Source organism: Anser brachyrhynchus, assembly GCF_964034855.1.
Source record: "Anser brachyrhynchus genome assembly, chromosome: 2".
Lineage (NCBI taxonomy): Eukaryota > Metazoa > Chordata > Aves > Anseriformes > Anatidae > Anser > Anser brachyrhynchus.
Genome location: NC_137695.1, coordinates 50096021 through 50108191, shown reverse-complemented (window position 1 = coordinate 50108191; position 12171 = coordinate 50096021). Strand labels below are relative to the sequence as shown.

At 45.1% G+C, this 12171-nt stretch overlaps 2 protein-coding genes across 2 annotated transcripts in view; one reads left to right on the top strand and one right to left on the bottom strand.

The window, feature by feature from the left end:
- Positions 1–12171, bottom strand: part of LOC308189794 (tRNA selenocysteine 1-associated protein 1-like) — a 216967-nt gene that overhangs the window by 169617 nt on the left and 35179 nt on the right. The window lies entirely within an intron of this gene.
- Positions 1457–5739, top strand: LOC308189460 (tRNA selenocysteine 1-associated protein 1-like; the record flags this gene model as incomplete). The annotated part of the gene is made up of 4 exons (XM_080579502.1): positions 1457–1536; positions 3721–3916; positions 4443–4488; positions 5311–5739. The coding sequence occupies 4 exons, from the start codon at positions 1457–1459 to the stop codon at positions 5445–5447; spliced, it is 459 nt and encodes a 152-aa protein (XP_080435628.1). The 3' UTR covers positions 5448–5739.

Below are 12171 nucleotides of genomic sequence, written 5' to 3'. Positions count from 1 at the left end.
AAATAGAGGCCTCACACTTTTCAGAGAAAAAAAGAGATGAGAGAGAGTATCTTATTCCCACGTACTTGCAACTATGCTGCAGAGTGTACTGCTGTTACTCTAGTGCTACAAAGGTCCAAAAATCACTGAACAGTTATTAGCCAGTTTTGTATTCCTTTAATTTGTTGAAAGACTGCAGTAGAGAATTGAAGTTTTTATTGAGGATCACTGTGTGGAAAAATTCTGATTGTTAAATGTCATTTGTATGACTTAAGAACCACGTTTTAGAGTACAGAATTCAGTATTAATTCCAGAAGTGGTAAGGGGAAGGACATTAGCTAGTAATCCCGAACAAAAGCAGTGTATAGAGCTATACTGATTTTAATCACAGTATTCTTACAGTTGATCTGTTACTGAACAGATATGTTTTGGGGAGATATGGTGGCCAGGGAGGCGTGTGTGTTTGTTTGCTTCCCCTTCTAGTTAAAGTTCTGGGGTTTGGTTTAGTCAGGAAAATTTGATGAGGCACCTTGTGTAAAAGGAAATGTTAACCAGCATTTTTCAACACGGTGTAGTCCCTTAAAAGTGTCATAGATGAAAAGAGGCCATAAACGCTGGGGGAAAAAGTTAGTGGGAAACTGAGAGCAGGATCACATTCAGTAGTGAGAGAGCAGCAGCCTAGGGAAAGCTGATGAATGACTGTAACAGATAGTTCTATTTTAAGTGTAAAACAACACTCAGTACTTTATAATGGTGGTCTTACCAGAGGGTTCTTCTCCATGGCTCCTAAAAGCACGTCTTGAAGGCATTCGAGTGCAGTGAACTTAAGCTGTAAGAGCTGGGCTGGTAAGCTTGGCCTGATTTGAAGCTGTAGGCACAGGGCTATAATTTCTGAACAGGCTACAAAAGAAACTGTACCACTGTGCTTTTCAGTGCTCCATTTAGCAAAGCCATCAAATTGTTGCAGGCAATTGATGTTGTTCTTCTAAGAGCACCTGAAAGATATTTTTGTTTGAAGAGTTCAGAGGTACCGGTTAATACTGGTTCAGATAATTACAGCCAGCTCTTGGTGTTTGTGACCAATAAAGTTTGTGGCTCCAAAAGGAGTGGGTTAGTGCTAACTGATTAACTGCTGTATATGCAGAAATATGGAATCTGATTACTTACGCAGAGAGCACTTAAAATGTATTGTTTTGCTGGCTCTCAGTGAGTTGCATCTTAATGCTACCAAGGAATAAGCTTTTTGCTTCTGGCCCAAGTTTTTTAATTTGATGAAAGCCTTTTCTGTGCACGTGCACATGCCAGAGAGGTTGCTTAAGTAATAGAAGCTATAGTAGCTGCTATCTTCTGTTTTTTGTAGAAGACAGAAATTGAATTCGTTAGCTTTGTAACTGTTATGCATACTAGAATTGGTTTTCACCCTTTTGAAAATAGTAGAGGGTATGCCTATGTCAGATTTGGTGAGCAAGGTGATCAGATGAGGGCACTGCAAGACTGCCAGAACGCACCAGGTCTGGGGGGAAAAGGAATCCGGCTGAGCATAGGAATTTCTAAAAGGTAACCAAGGAGTTGTGCATTGATACAGTTATTCTAAATAATCAGATTCTTGTAGCTCTGCCTTTGGAATGTCTGTGGCCCTTGCTGTAGTGGCTGTACACAGGATGCAGTCTACAAAACCCAAAATGCAGAAGTCCTATGTTTTGACTCCCTGGATTCATCAACCTGCTTCAGGATGGCTGGGGGAATCCAACTGTTAAGTCTAGCCAGACGGCGCAACTTGGGCTTAGCTGCCATTGTAACCAGCCTTGTTTCTCAACAGTAGCAAAGCTGAATGCATTGGTAAATATTTTCAGGTTTGGGCCTGCATAAGGTAGAAGGGACAACAAGTGGTTTTATATGCTAGGGAGTTCTTGTTCTTAGAGCTTTCCCTCTAGTTTGAGAGAAGCACATAACTAGTTTTATAGTGGGTTGACAGGAAAGAAGTGGGGGGGAAAAATGGGAACGCAGGGAGAAAGCCAAAGGCGTTATTACTAGAACAGGTTTAGAATGCTATTCTTTGCTTTTCATGAGCTTAGGGCAATGGGGAGTTTAAAGCTTAGCACTTCCTGAGAGGGTTTCTTACTCTACCGGCTCAGTTCTATCACTTATTTAAGGCAATTCAGGTCTCTGAACAGTTAAAGAATTGATACCAAATTTGATGAACTTTGATCCAGGATACTGACAAAACAGGACTTCATATAAACAATTTCAGTATGTTCATGAGGTCAGCTTGTGTGTTCTGTTAAATAGTAAAAAATGACACTTCTGTTTCTGTTTACCTAGCATAATTCTGCAAATGTTGCCTCCTTCTGCTTTAGAATGGAAATGCTCTTCTCCAAGAGAGCACTGTCCAAACTTCTTTGCCAAAGTTTTTTGATTAAATTAATATTGTTTTATTTTGAAAACAAGAATAAGCCACAAACATGTTTTCTTGCTTCGGCTATCCAGAAGAACGTCAACAGTATTTTCAGATTTTCCTTCCCTACACAACTGTATGTAGGAAGAGTGCAGTTGGAAGCAGAAGACCTAAGATGATGTATCTTCTGTTTGTTTACTACAGTAACAAGACAATGGATTACCTCTTTATTAGAACTTGTGTAGCTTTGCAGTATTGAAACAAATGTAGGTATTAAAATACACATCAGTAATACGTTTCTGAATGGCTGAGTACCGTGCTCTCTTAGCATTGAAATACCCAGCCATTGGATTAGTTTTTCCCTCATGTTTGCTCAGTTTGGAAGCTATTTCAGAATGCCTTCAGCTTGTATTCTTCCCCAAAAGCATAGAACTCACTTCTCTGCATCCCCAATTCAAGTCAGAGAAACTGGGCACTGCAGACACAGGAGGTCTGCCTGTACAGAATCAGTGAAGACAAGTCTAAACAGCGGATTTTTTTGAATATGCAGCTGGGTTATCTGAATGTTCTTTATGCAGTGTACCTCAGTTTTAGTACAGATAGCACTTGTCTTGGTTCTTGTCATTAGTCTGAAGCTGCCCCTGAGAAAATCTTGAAAGGGAAAGTAGTGAAAGCTAATCAGCTGGCCCTTTCTTCTTAAGAACCAGTGTATTTTGTAATTCTCCCACTAATAATAAGGCGTCATACTGGAGAATCGCGATTGTGTTGTTAAGCAAGACTGACTTCACCTGAGCGGTATAGTTGGCAGCTGTTGAATGTTTAATGGACTTTAAACAAACAAAAAAACTGAGCAGGTGGAGGTAGACATGGCAAACTGACAGGCAGCGTCAGATGCTTCTTTGAAATGGATAATCTGACTCCATTCACTTCTTTCTGGAAATAAGATCTAGTAATTAACCAAACAAAAGATAGAAGGGTTAAGACTGCATCTTTAAAGCAGCTGTGCTTGATAAATGTCTCTGGTCTTAAATCAATCTTTAGCAAAGCACAGAGACTTAGCAGCAGCTTGCTTATGCCAACGCTAAAAAAACTTGATGTATACAGGTAACCATGTCAAGGCTCTGGAGTTAGTCCATGAGAACAATTCCTTCTGGTATTGGCAAAGGTGAGGATGCTTGCTTCTATAGAAATGAGGTTTTGAGCTGTGACTTAAGCTGTCACTTAGGTGACTGTTTAGAAAAGCTTCCTTTTAAGCTTTGAAGTATGTAAGCTGACAAATTGTTTAAGTTCAGAACTGGGTTTACAGTTTATTGTTCTCTGACTGTATGCAACTTCTCATGTTTCAGACTGAAAGCAGAATTGCAGCGGTACCAGTCATACAACTATAATGATTATTACCAAGATTACCAGAACTACCACTCGCAGCGGAGTTACGATGCTTACGCTGACTACAACTACAGCTCCTATGCTCCCTGTGACAGCATGCAAGCTGTTGGAGACTGCTCTTTAGGAGATTCTTTAATGGCTCCAGCTGTTTTTGAGGTAAAGATAGTGCACGCTTGCTGTAAAGAAAATATTTCACAGATAATATGTTGTACAGATTTGTGTGAATCAGCAAAAAGAATCCGAAGTTGAAAACATGCTTTCTGCTTAGTGTGAAGTTAAAAGAGCAGATTCCATTCAGAGGTGTTTGTATTTAAGTGCTTAAATAGTAAATCCATAGAATTAGTGATTTATACACCATTATTTGTTCACGCATACCAAAGAATGGTTTTGACAGCATAATTGCATACGCTTCTTCTGTTCCTGTTCTTCTGATTTGCTTTGCTTAAAGCAAATTAAACAGTTGTTGTAAGTGGTCTTATCGTGGTCAATGTATTAGTTGTGACCTCCGGAGGTCCCTTCCAACCTGTACTGTAATATTGGCTTTCTTCTAAAAATAAGTAGATAAAATGCCATCTATCCTTGTAGTTGTAGGAAGAAGGAATGGATTGAGACTGCAGCACTTTGAATCTGTGATGCTTTCTGAAATGAGTTATGATTAAACTTAGCCTTTTCTGTCTTTCAGGAATCTTCAGTTATGACTGCAATCGGTGATGACCTAATTCCTGACGGTAATAAGGGTTCTATCATTGTCACTTGAGTTTAGCCATCCTTGTGCCTTTTAACAATACAAGCCAACCTCTACTGGATGAAGAACATCTTGAAAATTCAGCTGAGGTCAAACCTCTGTGGGGCTGATCTGCAATCAGTTGGGGTTTTAAAGCTGATACAGCATACACTGACCGCATCAAGTAAAACGGGACACTGTCAATGCTTCGCAGCACGTTTCTTGTACCTGTGCCTTCATTCCCATTTGAAAATGGTCTAATACAGAATTTTGTTCTTTGCATTGGTTCCGCTAAGCAGATTTTATATTAGAAACTCAGTAATATGCAAAAGCTTTGTTCTCCACCCTGAGGTAAAAGCTTATGTTGCAGATTCCAAAAGGAGGATTCAGCTTGCACTTACAAATACGGTACAAAACATATTTGTGTCCTGTGTGGAAGGTTTGCAAAGTTCCTCACGTGGAGGCATTTTGTGTTAGTGTTTAGAAACTATCCTATGTAACGTGTATTGCCGTAGAAGTGAATTAAATGACTCTTGGGAGGGTTTCATGGCTGATTATCCTTAAACGTTATCTTTACTATCTTAAACATTGTCTTTGTCTTTATCTTGAAAGACAATTCTAGTCTCGGCCTTCTAATATACAAATTCTCAAAAGTTGGAGTTGTGAGGCTCAAAATTTTAGAGGACTAAATAGCTCACTAAAATTAGTAGATCTAATAGCTTATTACACTTAGCTTAAAATACAGTTTATTAGCCATTTCACATGAAGTTTTTTTGTGCGCATGCCTCAGATTTGATACTTGGACTTACCAGGCTTTTATTTTCAGATCCACAGCTCTACTTGGATGTTGATGAAATGAACAGACAACTCACGGAGACAAGCGAAGAACTCTACGATTCACTCATGAATTGTCACTGGCAACCTCTGGATACGGTCACTTCTGAAATCCCCTCTGCTATTTAAGTGTCTTCTAGAGCATGACCGTTAGGACCAAAGTGCTAAAACTACATTTCTTCTACATTATTCTAGCTCATAAGTTTTAAAGCACAATGATAGGTTGGGTTTTTTTTGCTATGCTTTTGACAGTTTCTGTAATCTTTTTGTTCATCACTCCCTTCTTGGAGCACCATGAAGTCATGTAAATATTCGAGAAATGTAAAGAGGTAAATGGGGTCTAAAGATAGACTTGCCTGTGTAAATAAAAAATTTGTTTCTGCAAACCTGCCAGCAAGGGATTTTACTTGTACCTGTGTGCAGCACGTTCTCTTCCAGCTTATGGAATTTAACAAGGTAGTAAGGGTATTTCATCTGTCTTTATTTTTATATGGGCATTAGGACACAAGCAAAATCTAGCTTTCCCTTGTTTTCCTGGTTTCTTAGGTAAGCGACAAGCCAAGCCTTTCATGTGCTTGCTTAGACTGGAAGTATGTATGGGAGACACTCACAGGCCTTGCTATGGAGACACCTGTGCCCACTTTTTCCTGCAGGCTGCTGGCTCTAACTGTACTACTGATACATGCTAGGTCAGCTAAAATTGGCTTATAAATAGGGTATGTTAAGCATATGGAAGTGTAGACTTCAACTGCCATAGCTACAAACATCCCGTGGAATGAGGATGATGTCTGCTGGCACTCTCTGCATCAGCATTCAGTTTTCCCTTGCCCTTCTTACTGTTAGACTTCTCAGCTGACGCTTTACAGCGAAGAAATTGCTACAACATAATCCGTGTTCTTAAACCTAAAAAAAAAAATCTTGGAGAAAACAACTTGCTGGTTTTCCCTCCTTGCTGGCAAGGAGAAAAATAGTCCACCAGGAACAACAAAAAAATCCTACTAACAGCTCCTTAAGTTATACCCTCTGCTACCCTCTCTGATTGCTCTGGTCTTCCTTCATTCGTGGTAATGAAGTTTTTAAAGCTCTGGTAGAAGGATGACAGCACTCAAGTCAAAGGAGATGAGAGCAATGAGGAAAGCTTTGCTTTAAGCTAGAGCAGTCTTGCGAGTTGCTGCCCTTATGCTGTTCTTATCTTGAAGGGTACAGAGTCTTTTCCAGTCATAGGGACTCCATAACCCTATGAGTATGGAGAAATAGTTGCTAATTAACAGTGTGTATAATAAGTAAGTGAGGCTGGAAACAAAAGAATATTCCTCCAAGAAAAAAAAGGAAGCAGAAATTACTGTACTTAATAGCTGGGGAAGCTGTTAAAGCTAGTTGACACAGTTCTGGTACTGCCGTGTGTGTTTTGGGGGCAACATAAACCATAATTGCTGTGATGGCAGGTAAGAATCCAATTCTTTTTTATGGCTTAGTGTAGTCAGTGAAAGCAGTGGTCCTAAGCTGCATGCTGTTCTTAAATGTAATGCAAATTCTCTTTTGTGACTCCTCAGTACTTCCAGGTTACTTGTAGCTGATCACCAGCAACTGCTTCTGTTAGCTATTAGCTGTTGGGTCTTTGCGAGGAATACTTTCAGTCCTGAATTGAAATGATGACATCCTGAAACAGAAGAGGCTCTTGGGGTATTGTAGGAAGCACATTCTTCCTGGTTCTAGTGCAGGTGTACACGTAGGAGGAGACAGAAGGCAAAGAACCTCACATAGGTGGAGGGGGTGAGGTGGCATCACAGTTAGAGCTGTTGCAGTTAACTCTTCCCAAAGCATGAAAGCAACGTGGCTGGGAACAGGGATTTGTTGGGTTGCTTCTTTGTGTGAGCCAGGGAGTCTTTTGAGGGGCAGATTAATAAGAATATGACACAAGGTAGAGGTGGAATAGATGAAGCAAAGAATCTGGGTGGGAAAAGGGTTGCTTGTACGTGTCTATGGAATTGTTTCAGGGGACTGAGCTGGGGCAAATTCAAGATAATAGATGCAGCCTCCTTGAATTTGGATGGCAGTGCTGAAGCTTCAAAACCTTACAAGGTTTGATGCCACTTCAATTGTAGTGCATAGCTGTGGTACTTGAGCTCAGAAGCGCAAACTGCACAGGATTTTTTTATCTATTTTCTTCAACGTGAGCAGCAAAACATCTTCCAGGAATGTGCCTGGGTGCTACGCTGCTTTGACACGGCTTGCTTTGCCTCACCAAACACAGTAGTTAGGTTGCATCGAGTACTTTGTGGAAACATTCATTGTGTTGTCACCCAGAAATGGGATGCTACAGATATGTGTTGGCCCGGCAGTATCAGTGCTGTTTTTTGGCCTTTGAGAGGTTGGTCCATAACAGGTGACCTGTGTAACGAGAGGCCCACGTAGATTGGTGACTTCATTAAGTCTGATACTGTGGTGGTGTGTGACCCAAGGCCCTGAACGTCAGAAAATCAGGCTGTGGCCACCTATTTTATGCAGACTTTGCCTATTAACAAAGTCTCTACACTGTACGTTAGAGACGTGCGCCTCCTTTTCCGGACTAGATAGTGAAAATACCAGTTTTGTAGTTCAGTGAATGAGATTGGTTGGGCTGTTTGTTCTCCAGAGCTGAAAAATGTTGGGAGTGTATTCTCTTGGAGTCCACAGAAATGAAAATGATGAGAGGAAGAGAACGTCGGTTGCAGCCCGCGTGCTGCTGTTATAAAGTAGTTCTCTGATGTCTTTTTCCCTCTGCTGAGACTTATCAGCCTATCGTCCTTTCCTGTTAGGAGCGCATACCTGGCTTGGGATGGTGTGCGCAGGGCAGATTCTTTACCGTAAGAGCACAGTGAATGCCAGACTTCTTCCTGTACTGCCGTGTTAACCGTGAGTCACAAATTCAGGAAGCAGTGATTGCATCGGAACTGCTAGAATGCTTTGCGGAGTCTTTTTACTGGGTAAACTTCACAGCTGCAGTTACAACTTCCAGCCTGTGTTAGCTGAACACATCGTACTGGTGCCCGCCATCAGTTTGACAAAGATGGGATTGCAGTAGGGACTTGCTTTCTTCCTTCTTTTTAATTAAACAAGTCTTTGAAGCAACTTTTCCAACACCGCCATACTTCACTTCTTCCAGTTATTTTCTGTTTTACTTAGCTGAAATGTTTTTTTTTCTTCCAAGCTTGAGGAAGTTTTCTACAGGAATGTCCCGTAATGATTTCATAAACGCTTTTCGTTGTACCTAGCTGCAACAGAGAGTGCTTTTATTCAAAAACCTGCTGGTTTTCTTTTCCAAGAAGTAGTGGGGTTTTTCCTATCTCTTCACTGATGGGAAAGGCTGTAGGACAGTAGCTTGAGGGGCTACTAATGCTGTCATCAGTGAGCCGGGAAAAGGCAGGAGTCCGAAACGGGTAAAAAGTACTTAAAAGGATACCAAAAGAGTAAACGGTACTTAAGCCGTGGATGTTTCTTTTTGCAGGGATGCTCTGGACCAACCGCTTCTTTCTAGCGCTACCTCAAAGTAACTTGCAGATAGAACTCACAGGGAAGGTTGATCAAATGGTGATGATCGCTGTCATTCTGCTGGACACGCAGATACTTGCCTTTCGTTTTGGCTCATTTTTAATACCAATTAACTTCAGTGCCTCGCGTTAATAGACACCGTTTGACTGCATCAGCAAATGTTTCTGAGTCGTGAGTGTCGTTAAAGGCCTGTCACCTGTTGTGGTTTAACCCGGCTGGCAGCTAAACACCACACAGCCGTTCGCTCACCCTCCCCCCTCCCTCTCTGGGATGGGGGAGAGAAACGGGAAAGTGAAGCCGGTGAGTTGAGATAAAGACAGTTTATTAAGACAGGAATATAATAATAACAATAATAGTGATAATAGTGATAATGATAATAGTATTAATAATAATAATGTGTAAGAAAACAAGTGATGCACAATGCAATTGCTCACCACCCGCTGACCGATGCCCAGCCTATCCCCGAGCAGCCGGCCCCCCACCCCGGCCAGCCACCCCTATATATTGTTTAGCATGACGCCAGATGGTATGGAATACCCCTTTGGCCAGTTTGGGTCAGCTGTCCTGGGTCTGTCCCCTCCCAGCTCCTGCTGCACCCCCAGCCTGCTCGCTGGCAGGACAGAGCGAGAAGCCGAAAAGCCCTTGGCCTGGTGTAAACACTGCTCTGCAACAATTAAAACATCAGCATGTTATCAGCGCTCTTCTCATCCTAATCCAAAACATAGCACCCTACCAGCTACTATGAGGGAAAATTAACTCTGTCCTAACTGGAACCAGGACAAACTGCTTCAGCACTTTTGATCTTTTACAAACTCAGCTAAATTATTTAAGTTCTACTTTGGGCACCGTGTTCCTTCATCAGCCAGGATTTTGTGGATAGAGTTGAGTCTTCTTATCACGCGAGGCCAATAAAACAACTGAGTAATTTAAACCTTTGTGGCTGCTCCCACCCCCAACACTTTCCCATTCCCATGACGACTTCTCATCCCCCAAATGACTTCTCACCCCCAGGTCTCACTCGGGGACCCACCACCCGCAGCCGCTCCCCATCAGGAGCAGACATCCCCAAACCAATTGGCGACGCGGGCAGCGGCAGAGGGCTGCGTTCAGCCCCCACCCCCCCACACCCCCCCCCCCCGCTGACCGATGCAGGAAATAAGTGCAGGCAGAGGCTTTGCAGGGTGGAACAGTTTGTAATTTATTCCCGGGGTAATTAATTGTGGCTGCCACCCCCAGCCCGTCCCCAGGTGAGGCCCGGCCGCCTGCTCAGGCGGGGGGCCCGGCCTGCCGGCCCGTGCGGTCTCCGGCCCCCGGCTCCTCCTGCCTGACCCTATGCAGCCAGGACGTGTCCCCGACGTCGTCGTCCTGCTGGGACCTTGGCAGTCTGCGCCCCACCTGCCCCGCGTGCCAGGAGAAGCTCCTGACGAGCTCTCCTGCCATGGAGGGGCTGCGCTCCCTGCGCCGGGGCGAGACGCTGCGGGAGCGGTAGCTGGAGGGGCTCGTCTGGCGCTGCTGCTGCTGCTGCCGCTGCCCCAGCCGTGCGTTGCGCTGGAACCTCCTGCGTGGTCGTCGGGCCAGGCGCACGATGCCAATGATGTGCCCGCGGCACAGCGGGCAGGTGTCTCTTTCGGCAGCCCAGACGTGGACACACTCCAGGCAGAAGATGTGCCTGCAGGGGTCGATGCGAGCCGCGCTGGACATGCGCTCCAAACAGATGGGGCACGTCTCCTCCTCGGGGGCCTCCTCTGGCTGCCGCCGTGGCCGCCAGCTCATGATGCCTGTGGCCGCCGCAACGTGGAGCTGGTTTTCGTCTGGGGGAGGCTGCCCTGGTGCCAGGCACTTAGCAGCAGCCTGGGGTCTTCAGCACCCCCCGGGTCGCCGGCAGGACCTCGATGCCTTGCGTGTCACTGTCTGGATCTCGACGCTTGGCGTGACACCAGCAGGACTACTGCAGATAGGAGCAGGAAGAAAACATTGCAGCAGCAAAGAGACATCAGCTTTCTAGGTTCAACCAATTGTCTAGAGTACTGTAGCGGTAACTGTTCTGTGTATGGATTGCAGACATTGCCGTTAGAATGGCAAATCTGCTTGTGGTAGGTTATACATGGCAAGACCACGCTTAGGACAGACGAGGCAGATAGATGTCTATAGATTTGAGAACATTACCGAAGGACCTCGATGGCTCGGGTGCAACAGCAATGGCTTCGCGTGTGCCTCTCGGCACACCTCCGCCTCTCTCTTTCCTTCCAGCCTTAGGACCTCGAGCTTTCGATACCGCCAGCTGGACTGGCCGCAGGCGCGCCGCTCAGGGCGTTTATAGCCAGCCACCTTTTGTGAGGCAATAGGGTGACATCACCAGGGTCTCGGGGTGCCCATCAAGCACTGACTTGATGGGAGTCTCACGTATTTGAACGTATTTGAAGTGACACTTTATTCTTGATACCTTAGGGCCCACTCCTTGGCCCACTCTTGGGTTCGGTCTCTTCCGAGATGGCTTTTCTTAATTAGCCTGATACCGCTCTCCTTGCTTGGCTTCTGTCAGCATGGAGCAGCCATCTCACATCAGCATTTTCTCGCAACAGTCAGATGGCCTCTGGTCAGTGCTGCCAACAGGGGCACCCCGAGACCCTTCTGATGTCACCCTATTGCCTCACAAAAGGTGGCTGGCTATAAACGCCCTGAGCGGCGCGCCTGCGGCCAGTCCAGCTGGTGGTATCGAAAGCTCGAGGTCCTAAGGCTGGAAGGAAAGAGAGAGGCGGAGGTGTGCCGAGAGGCACACGCGAAGCCATTGCTGTTGCACCCGAGCCATCGAGGTCCTTCGGTAATGTTCTCAAATCTATAGACATCTATCTGCCTCGTCTGTCCTAAGCGCGGTCTTGCCATGTATAACCTACCACAAGCAGATTTGCCATTCTAACGGCAATGTCTGCAATCCATACACAGAACAGTTACCGCTACAGTACTCTAGACAATTGGTTGAACCTAGAAAGCTGATGTCTCTTTGCTGCTGCAATGTTTTCTTCCTGCTCCTATCTGCAGTAGTCCTGCTGGTGTCACGCCAAGCGTCGAGATCCAGACAGTGACACGCAAGGCATCGAGGTCCTGCCGGCGACCCGGGGGGTGCTGAAGACCCCAGGCTGCTGCTAAGTGCCTGGCACCAGGGCAGCCTCCCCCAGACGAAAACCAGCTCCACGTTGCGGCGGCCACAGGCATCATGAGCTGGCGGCCACGGCGGCAGCCAGAGGAGGCCCCCGAGGAGGAGACGTGCCCCATCTGTTTGGAGCGCATGTCCAGCGCGGCTCGCATCGACCCCTGCAGGCAC